This window comes from Protopterus annectens, chromosome 8.part0 (assembly GCF_019279795.1).
Source record: "Protopterus annectens isolate FY-2018-M chromosome 8.part0, PAN1.0, whole genome shotgun sequence".
Lineage (NCBI taxonomy): Eukaryota > Metazoa > Chordata > Ceratodontiformes > Protopteridae > Protopterus > Protopterus annectens.
Window position 1 is genome coordinate 1,965,893,620 of NC_056741.1, and position 19,644 is coordinate 1,965,913,263.

General features: G+C 42.9%; 1 protein-coding gene across 1 annotated transcript in view; it reads right to left on the bottom strand.

Moving 5' to 3' along the window:
- The window catches only part of AP1G1 (adaptor related protein complex 1 subunit gamma 1), a 4,036,072-nt gene that overhangs the window by 3,297,963 nt on the left and 718,465 nt on the right, over positions 1–19,644 (bottom strand). Inside the window, exon 5 of the mRNA XM_044079548.1 lies at positions 4,592–4,733. Coding sequence (XP_043935483.1) covers positions 4,592–4,733 — 142 coding nt within the window. The remainder of the gene's footprint in view (positions 1–4,591; positions 4,734–19,644) is intronic.

The window sequence follows — 19,644 nt, forward strand, 5'->3', positions numbered from 1 at the left end:
ATCCATAGCTGGAAAACCATGCCGGTTCGGATCCGATATCGGATCCATAACCCCACAGGTTGCAGACAAATGAATATCCTACTTCAGATCAATTATTAACTTTATCTGACATCGGCTGAGGCAAGAAAGAGTCCCCAACGGGGTACTTAGCTTTTGAAGTCTTCGGATAGCTGAATTACAGGAGCTGGCTGACCGGCACTTGCGAACTGCTTCTGCTTCGGGCACCACGCGGCAAGAAAGACCGAGTAAGATGGTGTCGGCTGACGCTTTTATACCCCAGACGCTCTGACGTCGGGGAGGAGGCGACATCAGCCGACACTGGATCCAGACTTTGGAATCTAGCCGATCGAAGGGCTGCCTGAGGCAGGACAACCCATATGTGATGACTGCAGATGCATCCTTGAAGGACATCATATATATAAATGGGGTACTTAACTGAATCTTTTTTCGGTCCGACGTCCGTGAGAAGCTGAAGCACCTGGTATATGACTGGCAGCTGAAAAGTTCTGAGAGCTGGTACGTGCAGACATCACTTTTATGGCCCACGTTCCTGCAGCCACATCAGACAGCTGACGCACCAAGAGGGACTGAAAATCTTTGGAAACCTGGCCTGACGAACTGGAGAGGAAGAAAGGTAAACCCCACAAGCAGAATACTGCAACAATGGAATAGAAGGATATCTGAGGTTATGGTTTGCCAGGCTACAAGGAAAAGTGTCCCCTAACTGCCTCCAGAGTGCAGCAGTCAGGCAAATAGCACTTGAAAGGGGGTGGGGGGCTTGGGTGGGTTGGATCCTATATGCACTGGCTCCAAAGAGGGAGACTACGTCGATCACTTATGGCTGGTGCTGAAGAGACTGATCCCAGTCCTTTCCTTGGGGATGGGGCAGGGAGGACTCCCAGCTGAATCAGTTTCCTCAGAAACATCATACAGTCAAGCATCCAATTTACTAAGCCTTCTAGTGGACTGACCAGACTTTGAAGAATCAGTAACTGATGTAGGTCTTGATGGAAGCTTCGGAAAAATCAGGAGTGAAGACTGGGACAGATCAGCCCAGGGGGAAAAATTATGTACTTACCATAACATTTCATCTGAGCTGTCGATGCTCGTGCATCCTCAATGGATGGGTTTGGTTCTGATACCTCGGAACTGACTCTGCTACTTGCTAAAGCTCACGGCAACCACAAACTCTTAAGTCCCTCTACCCCTAACTTAATTGGTTCATTACCTCAGATCAAGTTTGCAGACAAAAGCAGAAAAAGGAAAATATTTTTTATATTTCCATTGGGGACCATGTCTGGGTCAGTCACCATTTAAAATAATTAGCCAGATAAGATAGAAACCACTCATTCTTCCAAAAGAATTAGGAAGGTGGTTGGAGGGTGGGGGAGTTGAGGATACATGAAAATCACCAAAACATTCCATCTTGGTTGTTAAGCAGATAACTTCTTTACTTGAAGTTGTCACTTTTCATATTATCCTCAATGGATGGGACAGAGTCCCCAGCTACCTTATTTCCTGAGAGGACTAAGGAACAACATTCCTAAGCACCATTCAGCTAAATGATGCTCCACCCCTGGGGAGCAGATCCAATTTGTAATGAGTAATAAAGGTATGGGGCTTAGCCGATGTTGCAGCTGCACATATATTGTCCATGGATGCTCCAGTCTGAGAAGCAGCTGATGTAGCTACAGCTCTTGTCGAATGAGCCTTTGGGAGTGGGGAAAGAATAACATCAGATTTGCAATATGTAAAGGAAATGCAATTAGCCAGACATTTTCCTGAAGTGATTTTAGATACAGCTTGTTCCAATTTGGTATGACAGAAGGACATACAAAGCTGATCTGATTTTCTGAAGTCTTTTGTCCTGTGTAGGTAGAAATGCTAATGTCTATGTACATGCAAAGAATGTAAACCCCTTTATTAGAATAACTGGAGATGAAAAATGGCAAGTTCATACATTCATTGACATTCTCAGAGACCACTTTTTGGAAGGAACTAAGGGTTGGTTCTGAGTAAAACCCTGTCCTTATGAAAGACTAAATATGGATGAGGCTTAAACCTCTGAAAATGTTCTGGTAGAAGTGAGTGCGACTAACATAAGTGTCTTCCAGGAAAGGAACTTAATATCATGAGTGTGGGCAGGTTCAAATGATTAAGTAACTGCTTATAATACCAAGTTCAGGTCCCATGGTGGAGTAGGGTCTTTGAAGGTAGGTTGTAACACAAAAGTACCCTTCAAGAAAGATTTACAGAGTTTGTCAGAGGCCACAGAAGAGTCTTTAAAGCCAACATGGAAGTTAGAGATGGCTGCTAGTTGAACTCTGACAGTGAATGCAGAGGCTCCACTATCAAAATGCAATGCCAAGAACTTGAGGACTTCATGAACTGGAGTCGAAAATGGGTCAGTGTCATTCCGCAGTGCCCAATACACAAATTTCTTCCATTTACTAAAATATATTTCCGTGTGGAAGGCTTATGAGATGACAGAAGTAGGCACACAGCAGGAGAAAGCATAGGTTGTCTGGCTACTACTGGAAGTGGAGATACCAAGCTGCCAGCCTGACATTGTGAATGTCAAGATGGACCATGCCTGTCAGGTGGGACAGGGGACCCAGTTATCCAAGGTTGTTTGATTAGATGAGGCCAAAGGAAGGGGAACCAAATCTGTTGAGATCAAATGGGGGGGCATGAGGATGACTTTGCTCTACAACCTGATGGCTTTGTGAAGAAATTTGGGAATCAAAGGTATTAGAGGAAGACGACAGGGGGGGGGGGGGCAATCGTGAAGAAGAGCATCCCCTCAGCATTTCCCCCATTGGGGGATTATAGCTGCTGTATTTGTTGTTCAGGGGAGAGGCAAATGTATCACAGCAAGGCTGGCCCCTGACCAAAAATTTCTCTCAGACACACTGAGGGACCACTTGCGAGGTAGAAGAATGGACCCTGCTTAACTCGTCTGCTATCACATTGGACTTCCCTGGAATGTGCGTTGCTAAGATAAAGCAGTTTAACCACTGATGAGAGCATCTTGAAAGGCTTGTAATGCTAAAAATGCTGCCCTCATCTCTAGAACACTGATGAGTAACAAAGGCCTCTATTGGGGACCAAGTGCCTTGGACAGTCTTTCCACTGCAATGCCCCCCCACACACACAGCAGGGCGACATCTGGGGTCACAGTGGCCTTGGGCTGATGGGGAGAATGGAGATGCCCTTGTAGAATTTGTTCTGAATAAGTCCACCATGTAGATCTTTTTTGCAAATGTTGGTGATGGAAATTGGTGTGGACATGGGATGGGTAAGCTATTGACCACTGTGCCGCACGCAACCACTGTAGAATTCGCATATGGTATCTGGCCAGGGTTACAAGAGTTATTGATGCTGCCAGGGAGCCCAATACTTGGAGAACTAGTTTGGCTGGCACTTTGTTCTTGTTGACTACGCTCAAACTTTGTCCTTGAATTGTCTGTAGTCTTTGTGCAGGAAGACAGGCTATGGTGGTTTTTGTGTTTAAAACGGCACATATGAGCTCTAGTACATAACACAATAAACAGTAAGTGCTAACTAGAAAATTCTACACTTGCCCTATAAAGTAGCTTAACAATATCACTAAAAACCAACACTAAACATTAAATGCAAAAAAAATTAATCTTTAGCTAAAGAGAGGAGAGAAAGTGGAAAATGTTTCACTTGCCATAAAAACAGGATGGATCTCTTGGTAAACACATCTGGTTAAACAGGTGGCAAATGAGATTTGTAGTAGTGCAGGTGAGAGGAATTGTGGGTAGTGGAGTCTCAGCTGTTGGATCCAATACTCCGGTATATGGGGCTAAGGGCAGATCTGACATCTTGCATGTTGAATTAGATAAAAATAGACAATATCGGATACATTGACAATCCACCAAGTACAATATCTTGCCCCTACCAGAAACGCTACAAAAATCTGTAGAAGTAACAGCCCAAAAGTTTGTTTCTAAGCAAAAATATCAGAAAGAAAAAAAAAGTTTCTCACAAAATAAAATATGTAGAATATTTCTCCCACATGAGACTTATGTGCCCAACACTGAAGTATCACTAGCAGACCAACAGTTCTACAAAGCCTGCCAAAGGAAAGCACTTTGGTGGCAAGAAAGCTGTGATGTTTTTTACTCTATCATTTTCTTGGAGCTCCTCTCTAGCTCCTGACAGAGGATGTGGAGGGCAACCTTAAACTTTGAAAAACTGGCCAGTGGCAGGATTCAAAACTCATAACTTGGACTACTGCACGTTATCTAATGCTGAACATCATGGTATACAAAGTCTCATGCTAAACACACGTCAACATCTAACCTACCCAAGGCCTGTAGTGGTGATTATTTGCAGGAGTATGCCACTGCTTTCAGTTTCTTGCTAGGACAAAATAACCAAGGTAGGAAGCCCAACTGCTATAATAATTTACTGCATAGTACTACCTTCTGAAGATTATTCTTCAGTTTCAATGGCATGTTGTGCTGGTCATGGAATTTTCTGGGTCAGAAACATAGCCCTTTCTATGTTGCAGATACAAAAACTACATGACCGGAGAGAAAATAAGCAAGAGTAAAAATCTTACCTTTTTCCTTAAATACGAATTTGAAGTTTTGAGGAGTTTCTCTACCTCTCCTGCTAGGTCTCTACACATTTCTGAAGAGCCCATGCAACCAAGGGTGCACAGTGCCAGCCCCTGGACATACTGTGTGCTATGATTCAAATCACTGTAAGAAAAAAAAATGAAAATAGTACACTTTTAGGTAAGACATCTCCTCCCCATATCAGTTGATTTGGGAGTAGGGAATGTGCAGTAGTCTACTACTCAGATTTCATGACAGATACTAATTTATTACATTTGTTGAATAAGAATGTCCAACTGATAAATCACGTTTTCAGTGGGGTCCCATGGAAATGTGCTCCAACAGAAAAGCAACACTGACAAAGTACAGTATACATCATTGAAAACTGAGAAATATAAACCTTCATACAATACGTAAACAGCATACATATACAGAAAACACAGCAACAAAAATGTATACAACTCAAACAGGGTGAACTCTTAGTGAGCTGAACTATTCTACCGATAAAAATCCATAATAAAATATACTACACCATATATTCATTTATTCAGTGAATGCGACTTTTTCCAATTCTCTTTCATGGGAATCCAAGCTTACCCCAGCAGTCAATGGGTATACCACAGGAAACTAATCCCGGACAGGATAGAATGCCAGTCTATCAGGAGAATCGAGCACTACACAAAGATCTATATGTAGTTTACAAGACTGACAATTCACCTATGGCATGTGTTTTTAACAGTAAACACCATCGCCAGCGGAAAACCCACATGGATAAGAGATGACATGCAGACTCTTGAAGAGAAGGCACCCCAGATGAAAATCAGAATAAAAAAATGCACTTTGAGGCAGCAATGCTAATCATATTGATACAATGACACAGCAGTGAGTGCTTATTCTGGGAACATGACTTATAAGTACTGCATACAATCAAGAAGCATACAAACAACACAAAGTAAAACTGGATACAGGTGAACAAAATACAAATCATAGTAGTTGGGGCTCTAAGGCATGCATTTCAGGGTAGACTGTCAAGATAGCACAGTTTACATACAATGCGAAATTAGGGCACGTAATACTGAGTAAGCTGCAGTAGCAAAATAAGATGGACAAGTTCAGCAGTAAATTCTCTACTAATTCAACATATCAGCTATAGGAAAGATGAAGCATATGGAGAATCTTTTAGTTACAACACTGACTGAATCTACTGAGTTCTTGGATAATTTGTTTTACGTTTGGAATAACACTCTACTACTAGGTACTGTAAGCCAACTTCTACAAAGAGTTTTCCTGTTACTTCTAGTGCTCATCCCAGACACCCGAAGAATCCTATCTTTACAGCTCACTTTTGAAAGCTAGTACATTAAGTGACAAGGAATTTGAATGTCTATCTCAGGACACTTCCAGACTGACCCATACAAAGTCCTGTGATACAATGAAGAAAGGATTTCTTTGCAACCCGTCACAATCCCATTGCACAGTGCATAAGGATTATTCAGAAAGCACTAGCATGTTACTTTGCGTGAAACACTAGGCAAAGCAGGTAAAGACTTCCCTATATTATAGGCAAAACTCTCCTAAGCCTCATGTACAGGCTTTCCCACTGAGACATTTCTTACAGACAAACCACTACATACAGGCACAGACAAAAGTTAAAGGTAAATATATGGTTACATTACACACATTATACATGCTTTTGCTACCACCCTGTTACCAGTCATTTTGATCCTGTACACAACAGTGACCCTTGAAATTTTATTTTCCCCCATTATGTGACACTGTAAAAACACTGAACATTTTGTCTGAATGCTATCAGGATTTTACTTAAGAAGCTTAGCTTATTTTTGTTTGCAATAACATGCACCCAAATGGTCTGAATAACCAGTGAAATATGAAGTTCACTGTAAATTTAATTCATTCTAACACAGGATGACTGTGTAAATAACATCTTTCCAAACAGTGTGAACCCAAGGAAGACATACCTAAGAAGTGGCATCTATCATGTGGCACCCTGAAATAGTACTCAAAAGAAACCTATGCAGCTGCTGCACAAATACAAACTTAAGATGCATTTTTGACAAAGGCCCGAGATGCAGGCACTGCCCTTGCTGAATGTGCTCAAAGCTCAAAAAAGAAAATATTCCAATGGAACACAGTCACCTACCATCCAGACAAACTGACTTTGAAACCTACAGAACTGAATTTCTTCCACATAAAAACCTCAACTGCCTGTGGAAGTCCACCCAATGGAACCAGTATTTACATTTACAGGAATAGTTTGGGGAAGAATACAGGTTATCTGATGGACTGCTTGGGGCTGGTCTCAGAAGTTGTCAAACAAAGCAGATTTGTTTGTAATGGTGCTTTCTTTGCCAAAAAAAAGGAATGGAGGGTAAACAATGATGCTTATAGTTATAGAGACGAAGAGTATTTTTTTTCCTGATAAACTGTAAATCCTGTGGAGGAACAAGATCCTTGATAGGAAGTTAGATTAGAAGAATCTTCAAGAAATGCCTTAAGCACTTTTAAAGAAGCTAATAAGGAGCCGGAACCCTAATGAAAAAGAAACAGCTACAAGCAAGACTTCTGTGGATGAGCAAAAAATTAGCAGCAAAGGATGAGAACCACGGGGGCAAAAATCCAGTAAAATACAAATACATGGTATTTTACTGGATTTTTGCACCCGTGGTTCTCATCCTTTGCTAATTTTTTGCTCTTCTGGTTGGTGAAATTTTACTTCTGCGGATGATTAACACTGTTTTGGGTTACAAATTTCAGAACAGTCTAGACCTGTAGGAAATGGAGCGTGAAGGGAATCCAAACCTTTATTAGTTACCCACATAGAAAAAACATGTTTAACTACTCCTGCACATGTCCCTAGTATTAGGCCTCTTGGCAGAAGTAATTATTTGGACTCCCTGCCAAAGTATAGAGTCCTTAGCCATTACTGGGACTGGAGAAACTATGCTGCTAATCAAAGAGGGTTGAGATCAGGATGAGGCTTTACCTGAGGGATGGTAAGCAAGGATCGAGGGGATCAGATGTATGAGCTTTTTAAGAAGATGAAGCTTGAGCAAGGAAAACAAACTGGTCAGGGCTAAATGACTCTTCGAGAATGACTTTGGACTTCTTTTGCTCATCTTTACTGAGGGTCAGTGCTGAGTCAGTGGCGCAACAGGTAGCACACTCGCCTTTGGTGCAAAAGGCTGTGGGTTCTACTTCCACATCAAGTAGATTGATTACGGAAACTGCAGTGAAGCATAAGAGGGGTTTTGCACTAGTGTGCCATCTTTTGAATTAAATGTCAAACCGATCCCCCATCTACTTGAGCTGGTTGTAGCTTAAGTGTTACAAATGACTCCACAGCTTCTATCAAGAAGAGTAGAGGAAGTTCTACGATGCCCTGGCCAAATTTCCCCTAGTAATAAAAATACCACCTTGGGTCTCAACTGGAAAAAAAAAAAACTACTAGCCTAGTGGGACAAATCCACTAAGGATGGATAAATAAACAAAACAAATACATTTTACATTTGTTAACCGGGTAGAGTCCTGCTGGGCAAGTAGCCTGCTTTCAGCAGAGACCCGGGGAGATCAGCTCCATAACAATAGTACACAAAAAAGATTACAACATTTTTGAAAAGATTTACAAATAATATACAAAAAAGTTTGACAGTTGCCAATCACAATTTACAAAAAGGTGAATGTAAAACAGAAAACATTACATTTCTTAAGCCTTACTACAGACAGTAATATGAAACTCATTCGATATACAACTAAAAACCATTGTAACATTTTCATTTGGTAGAAATAAGACAAGAAGAAAGCAGAATAGAAACATTTGATCGAAGGCATGAGAAACTACCCAGGAGTATTACAGGAGCATAGCCATTGTTGAGTAAAGTATTTCTTTAGTTTTTTGAAGCTATGACGATCTGTGTTTAAGATATTCTGGGGTAATAGGTTCCACTGTTTGAAAAGCGATACACCGGACAGCTCAGGATTATTACCAAATAACAGTTTACTATAAAACGTCACGAGTAACACAAACACGTTTTTCGTCAGTAATTCAGACTTTTGAATTACTGACGAAAAACGTGTTTGTGTTACTCGTGACGTTTTATATTAAACTGTTATTTGATAATAAACCTGAGCTGTCCGGTGTATCGCTTTTCTCTACACGGTGCTTTTTTTGATTATTAGTTGTGGTTGCACTGTTGGTTCCATTTGCTGTTTACTAGGTTCCACTGTTTGGCTACTTTGAAGGAGAAGAGAGTCACTGAAGTAATTATGGAACTTTGTAACCCTGTGTATAAGTTTATCAGATGATCTAAGGGTCCTGGGGATGGGTATTTAGTTGCACTAGGTTGGAAAGTACAGGGCAGTTTTCAGGTTTGTGGATAACAGACTGGGAAATTAAAGCCAGTGTAATTTTTGAAGAGCAAGGCAATGACGGATCCTGTTGGGTATATTAGCAGCAAATTTTGCTATTTTGTTACAGCAGGAATCAAGTAGATGTAAATAAGACTTGTGCAAGTTAGTGAAAAGTTGAGAAGAGTTGAGAAGAGTAGACAGGAGGTGGGATCTGGCTGTGGCTAGCCTGGCATTTTGAGTAAGGTAAGGTTTGGTCCTATGTAGAGCACCAAGTTTGATGTGAACTTTATTGTGAGTGATATGTGTTAATTGAATGTTAGGTTGTTGTCTATTGCGACGCCAAGTAGTTTTGTTTGGTTAACTGGTTCTATTATAGTGCCATTAGTGGAGTAGATGAAGAGGGGAGGTGGTTTTGCTTTGGATTTCCAGTTAAACAGGATTAACTTTGTTTTGTTTGGGTTTAGGATGAGTTGAAGTTCATTTAGTTAATTTTCAATATCTAGAAATGACTTTTGCAGTTTATTTTGGAGTTCTTGGGGTGTGGGAGCACAGCAAATAAGAGTAGCGTTGTCAGCATATTAAATAGAAGCAGATTTAGTGGCAGTGTTTAGACTATTTGTGAATAACATAAAAAGGAGAGGACCAAGGATGGAACCCTGAGGATCCTGGGAGGAGTGTGGAGAGTTTATTATCCCATTTAGTTGCCTGTTGTCGATTTGTAAGATAGCTAAAGAACCAGTTGAGAGCTGTAGAGTTGAGGTTGAAGAAGGCTACAGTGTTGAGTAGTAGTTGGTGAGATACTGTATTAAAAGCTTTGGACATATCAAGGAATATAGTAGAGACTAGTTGTCCATTGTTTTTGAGGAGATTGATGTAGTTAGTGAAACTTACAAGGGCTGTGGAGGTACTGTATTTTGGACTGAAGCCGTGCTGTGAACTAGATAAGAGGTTACTTGTATGTGAGGTGGACTAGCAGCTGCTTATGGATACATTCCTCTAAGACTTTGGCTAGGGGTGAGAGAATGGTAATGGGCCGATAATTAGAGAGATCTTTAGATGGGTCTCCCTTGTGGAGGGGGATTATATGGGATATTTTCATAGTATGGGAACATATTGTTCTGTGAAGGAAAGTACAGTTTTGTACCTACCATAAATGTAGATGTCCGAACAGGAATGCATCTGCAGTCCTTACAAATGGGTTGTCCTGTCGTCAGGCAGCCCTTCGGTTGGCCGGATTCCAAAGTCTGGGTCTGGCCTCGGCTGGTGTCGCACTTCACCCGACGTCATAGCTGCAGCTTTTCGGGTATAAAGGCATCAGCCGACGCCATTTTCCTCAGTGTTTCTTGCCCCAGATGCCAGTTGCCCTCTTGGATAGGCTAAATTTTGGATAAATGCCAATGTTTCCAAATAATAGAGAGCAAACACAAAAAATAAGCATGTATGTACATATATACAAACAAATACATCATAATAGATCCCCCCCCAGCTAGCTATTAGATGGGCAAATATCCTAGGAATACCTCAGAGGGGAAGGAGGGAGGGTAATCCTGACTGCAGATGCATTCCTGTTCGGACATCTACATTTATGGTAGGTACAAAACTGTACTATGTCCTTCAAGGATGCATCTGCAGTCCTTACAAATGGGTAGAATACCATAGCCAAACTAGGGGAGGAGGAAGAATAAATTATGGTGTAGTTAGGATCCCTTGCAATACAGCAGTGGCAAACCCTGCTCGGGATCTAGAGTATAAGGGTAAGTTATAATGCTTGGCAAATGTATGCACGGTGGTCCAAGTAGCAGCCTCTATAATGCCCTTGGTAGCCACTCCTCGTAAGAAAGCTGTGGTAGTGGCTGTAGCCCTTGTAGAATGAGGCCTGATGTTCTCTGGAGTTTGCTTTCCATGGTAGGAGTAACAAAATCTGATGCAATTTCCTATCCACTTGGAGATTGTCTGTTTTGAAATTGCTTTTCCTTCCCTTCCTGTTGCATATGCTACCAAAAGCTGATCAGTTTTTCTATTGCCCTTGGTTCTGTCCAGGTAGTAGCGTAACTGTCTATGTACATCCAGAGTATGCAACAGCCTTTCCCCCCTGTTTTGTGGGTTGGGGAAGAATGTAGGTAGGTGGATAGCCTGGTTTAAAGACACTCTGGATACCACCTTAGGCATAAATGTAGGATTTGTTCTCATGGACACTCTGTCTTGATGGAAGATCAGGAAGGGTTGTACTGCCATTAAAGCCTGTAGTTCAGAAACCCTTCTTGCTGAGGTGATTGCCAGCAGGAAAGCAGTCTTCCAGGATAGGTATTGTAGTTCTGCTGTTGCTGCTGGTTCGAAAGGAGGGAGTGTCAATTTTTCTAGCACAAAGTTCAAGTCCCATGCTGGCAATGGTGGTTTCCTAGGAGGTTTTACATTTTAATTCCTCTCAGAAACTGTCTGAGCAGAGGATGCGAGAAGACAGGGGGATCGAAGCTGTATTCTGCCGAAATAGCTGATGCATGTATCTTGATGGAGGAATAGGACAGGCCTGTATGGAAGAGCTCTGCCAAGTACTCCAGGATGTTGGCTATGTTTACCATTGACACATCTTTTCCCTTTTCAGTACGCCAAATGAGAAATCTTTTCCATTTTCCTGCATAATTCCTTCTTGTTGAAGGTCTGCGGGCCTCAAGGATAATGTCTTTAACCCTTTGGGATAAATTTGGGTTAGTTGCTCTTATGTAATGTTCCAGGCAGTCAGCTGCAGAGTTTTCAGGTTTGGATGCAGGGTGTTGTAGCCGTTCTGTGTTAACAGCAATGGATTCAGGGGTAGTGTCCACATTTGTCCCAGAGACATGCTCCTCAGTAATGGGTACCAATGTTGTCTTGGCCAGTCTGGAGCTATCAGAATGATCCTTGGATGTTCCTGTTTAATTTTTAATAGCACCTTGTGCATCAAAGGAAGAGGTGGGAATGCATATGCTGTCAGGCTTTTCCAACTGAAGGATAGAGAGTCCACCTTCCAAGCAAGTGGGTGGTACGTCCTTGTGCAGAATTTCTTGAGCTGGTGATTGAGTGGGGATGCAAATAAGTCTATTTGTGGTAGGCCCCATTTCCTTGTGATGGCCTTGAAGATGTCCGGATGTAGCATCCATTCGTGGGCATCCGTGGTAGATCTGCTTAATATGTCTGCTAGGATGTTTTCTTTTCCCGGTACAAAAATTGCTTGCAACTGAATGTTGTAGCTCAGAGCCATGTTCCATAGGTCCAGTGCCATCCGGCATAAAGGGTATGAATGTGTGCCTCCCTGTTTGTTGATGTACCACATGACTGTGGTGTTGTCTGTCCTTATCATCAACTGCCCTTCTTGGAGGAATGGTCTGAAATTCTGAATTGCCAGTTTTACTGCCAGCATTTCCTTTAGATTTATGTGCAGGTGCAGCTGTTCTAGAGTCCATAGGCCTTGTATGCACTTGTCCAGCATGTGGGCCCCCCAACCGAGGTCTGAGGCATCCGTTGTGATGGTTTGGCTTGGTTGAATGCTGTAAAAGGGCAAACCTGTGTTTGACTGACATGCCTGAGCCCACCATAGGAATTCTTGTTTCAGGCATGGGATTAGTGGTATTTTGGTTTCTAGGCTGTGCCTGTGTTGAGACCATAAATTCTTCAGGTACCACTGTAGCTTTCTCATATGCAGTCTGGCATGAGGGACCAGAAGTATGCAGGATGCCATGAATCCCAGGGCTTGCAGTACTTTTCTTGCTGTTAGTTGGTTCTGTTTTGTTAATGCCAAGAAGTAGAGAGGAAGTTGTTCTTGTTTTTCTGCAGTTAGGAATGCCATCTGTTTTGTTGTGTCCAATTCTGCACCTAAGAAGGTTATTCTTTGGGATGGTATCAGCCTTGACTTTTTTATATTGACTGTATATCCCAGGGCTTGCAGCAAGTAAATGACTCTTTGTAAGTCTTCTGCTAGTTTGTTTTTGTTGTCCGCTTGTATCAGGCAGTCGTCCAGGTATGGATAAATTTGGATTCCCTGAAGCCTGCAATGAGCGATTACTGATGCCAGGCATTTTGCGAACACTCTGGGCGCAGCAGATAAGCCAAAAGGCAATGCTGAGAATTGATAATGCTCTGATCCTGCAAGAAATCTGAGGTATCTTCTGCAATTTGGTCGTATGGGGACGTGCAGGTATGCCTCCTTGAGATCTAGAGTCACCAGCCAAGACTCCTTGCCCAGCATGGGAAGAAGCTGCTGTAGGGTCAGCATTTTGAATTTTGGAACAATGATGTATGTGTTTTAAAGCGGACAGGTCGAGAATAGGCCTCCAATTTTTCTCTTTTCTTGGTACCAGGAAGAGTCTGGAGTAAAATCCCTTTCCTTGTTCCATAGATGGTACCTTTTCCACAGCTCTCATTCTTGCTAACTGAGCTATTTGTTTTAGAGCTTCTGTCTTTTGATTTGGTGGTAGGTTTGGCATTCCTCTTTTTCCTGGTAAGGTATGGAAATGAAATCTGTAACCTTGGTCTATAGTTTGCAAAATCCACTTGTCCCTTGTGATGCAGTGCCAGTTTTTTGAAAATAAGGCTAGCTTTCCGCCTAAGGGTGCTGCTGTCTGTTCCCTGGTAGGCGGTGCCAGAGTCAAGTCACTGATTGTCCTGTTGCAGTGGTAGTAGTTGCGTCTGTGCCTCGCTGGTTGTTACCCTGCCACTGGCGTCCCCTGTAGGCACCACCTCTGGATTGATTTCTGCCTCTTGAACGCCTATTCCTGCCTCTCTGTGCTTTAGAGGAGTCTGGAAAGGACCAATTTTTGGAAGGCCAGTTCCTGCTAAACCTTGGAGGCTGAACCTGTAAGAAATCTTTCACTGTTTGTACAGATTTTGCCTTCTCTTCCATTTTCTTCAGTACCTGCTGAGCAGGAGAACCAAATAAATTGACCTTGTCCATAGGAGCATCTAATAGTTTTGCTTTAACATGATCCGGCAAGGCCTGTTCTTTCAACCATGCATGCCTTCTGATAACTGTGCCAGTCATGGCTGATCTAAAGGAAGCCTCCAGTGCATCATAGCCGCATTTTAAAGAATGGTTACTAACCTGTTGAATGTTATGCACCATTTGTAGAACATATTTATTATCTAAAGTGTCATCAGAGGACAGTTTCTTAATTAACTGATCAAGCATAAACTCCTGATATTGGATCATATGGAACTGACAGTTCAATGCCCTAGCTGACAAGAGTAGCTGAGGTGTATACTTTTTTACCCCATCTCTCTAAGGACCTGGATTCCCTTTCAGAGGGGAGGGGATTTTTAACAGAGGTAGCTGCTACTGCTTTAGGCCCCTGGGAGATAGTCTCGGGATCTGAAAGGGGAGCCTTGTATAAATGGTGATGTGTGTCCGGGACCCTGTAGAACCTATCGGGCTTAGCAGGGGCTGGAGGTAAAGTATCAGGAGCAGTACAAGCATCATTAAATGCATCATCTACAACAGAAAGAACTGGAGGTATAGCTAAAGGCCTATGTTGTGGTAAATGCAAAAAAGTCCTAAGCCTTTTCCTGGAGTCTGAGAAATCTTGTCCCTGCCACTGAAATTGCTCCCTCATGGCATGTAAGGTTTCCCCAAAGGAGAATTCCTCAGGTGGAGAGGCAGAAGGAATCGACTCCTCAGCATCAGAGTCTTCATATGGAGAAAAAGGAGCCTCTGGATGGTCTGTATTGTCTGAATCCTCAGAGGAATCATCCGAGGACACTGGTTCAGGGGGCTCTGCTCTAGGTCTCTTTTCTGGAGGTGGTTGAGAGGCCCTGTCTGGATGAGGTTGGGATCCCCTTATTAAAGAGATGAGATCCTCTGCCAGAGAAAGCATTTGGGAACTGGAACTGGGCCTGTGAGAGGGGGGCTTAACAGGCACAGACTTAGAAGTTTTGGCTGCTTTAGCCCTGGCAAAGGCCTTTATGGACATGGCTGCAGGAGGCCTAGCAGCACCACGTGCAGGGGTTGAAACATCCAGGGGAATGGTGTCCGATAATTCCTGTGAAACCACAGCAGCAGGTTGGATTTCAGAGGCCGATTCTACCAGGTTAGAAGAGGCCTCGGTAGAAGGCATGGATTCGGCTGCAGTTAGAACCGTTTGCTCGGTTTCGGCCGAAACCGAGACTCGCGGTTTGCTTAACCGCGGTTTCGGCCGAAACCGCGGACCGCGAATGTCGGTCCTTTTCTTTGCGTTTTTTAGCAACTTGTGAAGTTGGAGGATCCGACGGCATAATGTACGCGAAATCAGAGCCGAAAAACTGTTCAGCAAACTCCGACCGACGTCTAAGCGTCCGTCGGTTAAAAGATGCACAGGCTAAACAAGCTGCTACGTCGTGGTCTGGGCCTAAACAAGGTAAGCAGTAAGAGTGGAAATCTTTATGAGGTATTTGTTTCCCACAAGTTAAACACTTATTCACTTTTTCTGACATCGGCTGAGGCAAGAAAGAGTCCCCAACGGGGTACTTAGCTTTTTAGAAGTCTTCGAAGTATTCGGTAGTAGTAATCTCTGGATCTGACCGACCGGCACTTGCAAACAGCTTCTGCTTCGGGCACCACGCGGCAAGAAAGACTGAGGAAAATGGCGTCGGCTGATGCCTTTATACCCGAAAAGCTGCAGCTATGACGTCGGGTGAAGTGCGACACCAGCCGAGGCCAGACCCAGACTTTGGAATCCGGCCGACCGAAGGGCTGCCTGACGACAGGACAACCCATTTGTAAGGACTGCAGATGCATCCTTGAAGGACATCAACTGATTAGGATAGATACGGGACAGGTGATGGAGCTTGCAGCAGTTTTTAAAAAGTCATTACGGAGTTAGTCAGCTGCTAGACAGGTAGGTTTTAGTTTTGATAGGAGTTTTTTTGATACAAGAGGTTTGTATGGGTAGAGAAATAGTTGGGCTTAGAGTTAGTAGAGGCAGGTACTGTAAGGGGTTAGTTAGATTTGTTACTTAAAAGTGAGGTGACAGTTGTGATGAAATGAGTTAAATTGGGATGCTATACATTCAGTGCTATTTGTTGTAGATGGTGCAGGGGTAGAGGTTTGCCAAGGTTGAGGAGGTAGTTAAGGTTTTGCCAAAATGTTTGTGGGTTATGTGTGTGTTTTTGCTGACAAGCTAGAAAATACAATTTTTTTGCCAGATATTTGCTTCTTAGTTAGGTTTCTTAGTTGTTTGTAAGAGGTGTGGTTTTCTGAGGTTTGATAAGCAGTCCAGGCTCTATCCCTTTGTTTAATAAGAGATTTAGCATATTTCATTATCCAAGGTAGGTTTTGGAGCAAATGTTTCTTGTTGGAGAGAGGTTATTAAGGATGTTGAGGAAGGTATCATTAAAATATTGTAAAGCTTGGTCTAGGTGGAGTTATTTTAGAGGTGACCAGTTGCAGTTTTAAAGTAGGGAATTTATGTTTGGGGAAAATTTTCTTTTGCTGCATGTGTGTTTGAAAAATGACATTACAGGGGGAGTGAATGCATTTCCTTAGAAGAAAGGGAGGGGAGCGATCACAGATAATTGGAGAGGCACCCAGACTGGTGGGCAAAGTTGGGCTTACTGGTTAGTATCCAGTCTAGAATAGAGTCTTTCTTGGTGTGTTTATTGATTCTAGTGGGAAAGTTTACAGTTTGGGTGAAACTGAATAAACTGATAAAATTGGAGGGGTTGTCAGATAAGCAGGACAGCCAGTCCAAGTTGAAATCACCTAGCACTACAGTTTCTTGGTTGAAAGTAGAAGATGCCCAAGATAGAAGACTTTCACTGGTAGGTAAATTATTTCCTGGTGGTAGGTAGGAGGTAATAATTACAATGGTTTTATGTGTATTTACTTCAAATCTGGTAGCTAGCATTTCTGCTTCGGATAGAGCTTGGGAGTACAGATTAATTTTTCAATTTTGAGGACATTTTTATGCATGATGGCAATGCCTCCACCACGCTTGTTCAGCCTATCGTGTCTAATAACATTATAACCACTAGAGTAAGTATTTCCTCATCTTTAATGTGGGGTTTTAGCCATGTCTCTAATAATTACTGTATCAGGACTGTAGGTAGTTAGGGCTGCATGAAATTCACTTTTTTTTTTTGTGATACTTCTGAGGTTAAAATTAGTTATGAACAAATCTGATTTGGAATTTTTTAGAGAAGAAGGTGGAGGGCAGTATTAGCAGGTTTGATGGGTGTTACTGGGTGGGGTGGGAGTAGCTCTGTGGGTACTGAGTTAGGATGCATGTCAGCTTGGAGTTTGATTTCTGTTAGCTAGTGTAGAAGGACAGATAGTTTAACTTGGATATTAGTCCATGAAAGAAATCTGGATAGGAAGAAGGGTTGGGGGTACGGACATATTTATAGTAGAAGAGCAATATGTTAGGGTTAGTGTAGAGATTAGAAAAGATATAAAAACGGATATCTGTTTTTATTGTATGTCGTAGTGGGGACTGTAGGACAGGGGTAGAGAGTTATGTTTGATGTGATGAAGGAAGTGGAGTGGGAGGCTAGGTAGAGGGTAAGAAGCAGGAGAGAGTTGCTCAAAAGAGTGGTGAAAACTGACACGGTGAAATAGTAGGGAAATGGAATAAACATATGGGTGGGTTGGTGTTTGAAGTTTAGTAGACAGATATATGTACTGATACAGTGATGGAGTGACACTGTTACATGAGGGATGAAAATAATGGTTAGTGAGGTGGGAGAGGAGAAAATAAACATTCTGGATGAAATTTCAGAAAAAAGGGAAATGTAAAGAAGTCCTGGGGGTTATTTCTGGTAGCATCTCTGGGATATTCAGCAAGAGTTAAGTATAAGGGGGGGGAGTTTGGGGTCTTAGTGTTTGTCAAAGATGCAGACAAGACAAGGCTAGTCTTACCCAATAACGGAGAGGTTGTCCATGGTCTGAGATGCAACTCATGAGGCCTCAGGAAGCCCCAACGGGGTACTTAGCTTTAACGAAGACTTCGGCTGAAATACTGTTTGTAAATCTCAGGAGCTGGCCGACCGGCACTTGCGAACTGCTTCTGCTTCGGGCACCGCGTGGCAAGAAAGACTCAAGAAAATGGCGTCGGCTGCCTCTTTTATACCCCTGCCGTACTGACGTCAGGGAAGAAGTGACGACAACCGACGCCAGACCTAGACTTTGGAATTCAGCCGACCGAGGACCCGCCTGACGGCAGGATAACCCATCTGTAATGACTGCAGCTGTATGCACGATGAACATCTGTTGAGGCAGATGATCCAGTCTCTGAAGCCAGTGGATAGGGCTTCAGCAATGAATAAAGTACAGTTGTGTAGTACACTTACTATAAATGTAGATGTTAGCGTGTTTTCACTGTTGCACTCATCACACTTGGGTTACCTGCCTGCAGGTAGCCCTCAGTCGGCCCGAATACCAGAGTCTTGGGATTTCTGTGTTGGATGCCATCGCCTCTTCCATGACATCAGGTCGTGAGGGGTATAAAACATGCAGCAGACGCCATTACATCAGTTTTTCTTGCCCCAGATGTCAAGAGCCCCCAAAATAGGAAGCAATTACATGGTGTGAAACACCTCCAGTAAACAGTAAATACCACTGCCACAACATATGGCCAAAAAAGAGGATAGGTAAAAAGTATACAAAAGTCAGGGGGCTGGAGGGAGGGTAACCAAGACTGCAACAGTGAATACACTCTAACATCTACATTTATGGTAAGTGTACACAACTGTACTATGTCCTTCGTGCTTCACTGTTGCAGTCATCACACTTGGGTTGATTCCCAAAGCTGAAGGGTGGAGGCAGTCAAGAAGTATTAGGGCTGGCTAGCAGGGCTTGTAAGACTGCTGTAGCAAATCCAGCAATGTATTTAGAAAAGATAGGTAAGTGGTAATGCTTGGTGAAGGTGTACACTGAACTCCAGGTTGCAGCTTCCAGGATGACCCTGGTAGGGACTCCCCTGAGAAATGCTGTAGAGGTTGAGGTAGCCCTAGTGGAATGGATTCTGATTCCCTGTGGGGTAGGTTTTCCATGGTGCTTGTAGCAGAAATGGATGCAGTGTGCTATCCATCTGGAGATGGTTTGCTTTGAAATGGCCTTGCCCTCTGCCCCTGTAGCAAAGCTGACTAGCAGCTGGTCAGATTTTCTGAACGGTTTAGCCCTGTCAAGGTAGAACCTAAGCTGTCTGTGCACGTTAAAGGAGTGCAGGATCCTTTCCCTTTTATTCTGAGGATTAGGAAAAAAGGTTGGTAAATGGATGAATTGGTTTAAAGCCACACTGGATACAACCTTGGGCATAAATGATGGGTTATAGTCCTGAAGGAAACCCTGTCTGCATGGAAGATAATGAAGGGTTCCACAGCCATAATGGCCTGTAACTCGAAAACTCTTCTTGCTGAAGTGATTGCTAGAAATAAGGCTGTTTTCCAAGAGAGGAATTTTAACTCTGCTGTAGCAGCAGGCTCAAAAGGGGGAAGCGTGATCTTCTCTAGAGAAGAGGGGTGGCTCAGTATTGTAATGAGCTGAGATGGCAGAGGCATGAATCTTACTGGATGAGAAGGATAGGCCTTTGTGGAGCAGCTCTGCTAGATAATCTAGGGTTTGAGGTAAGGTGGGCACGGCTGTGTCCTTTCCCTGAGACTGGCTCCAAGAACAGTATCTTTTCCACTTTTCTGAATAGGATTTCCTAGTACTAGGCCTCCTGGCCTCAAGGATGACATCCAGCACCTG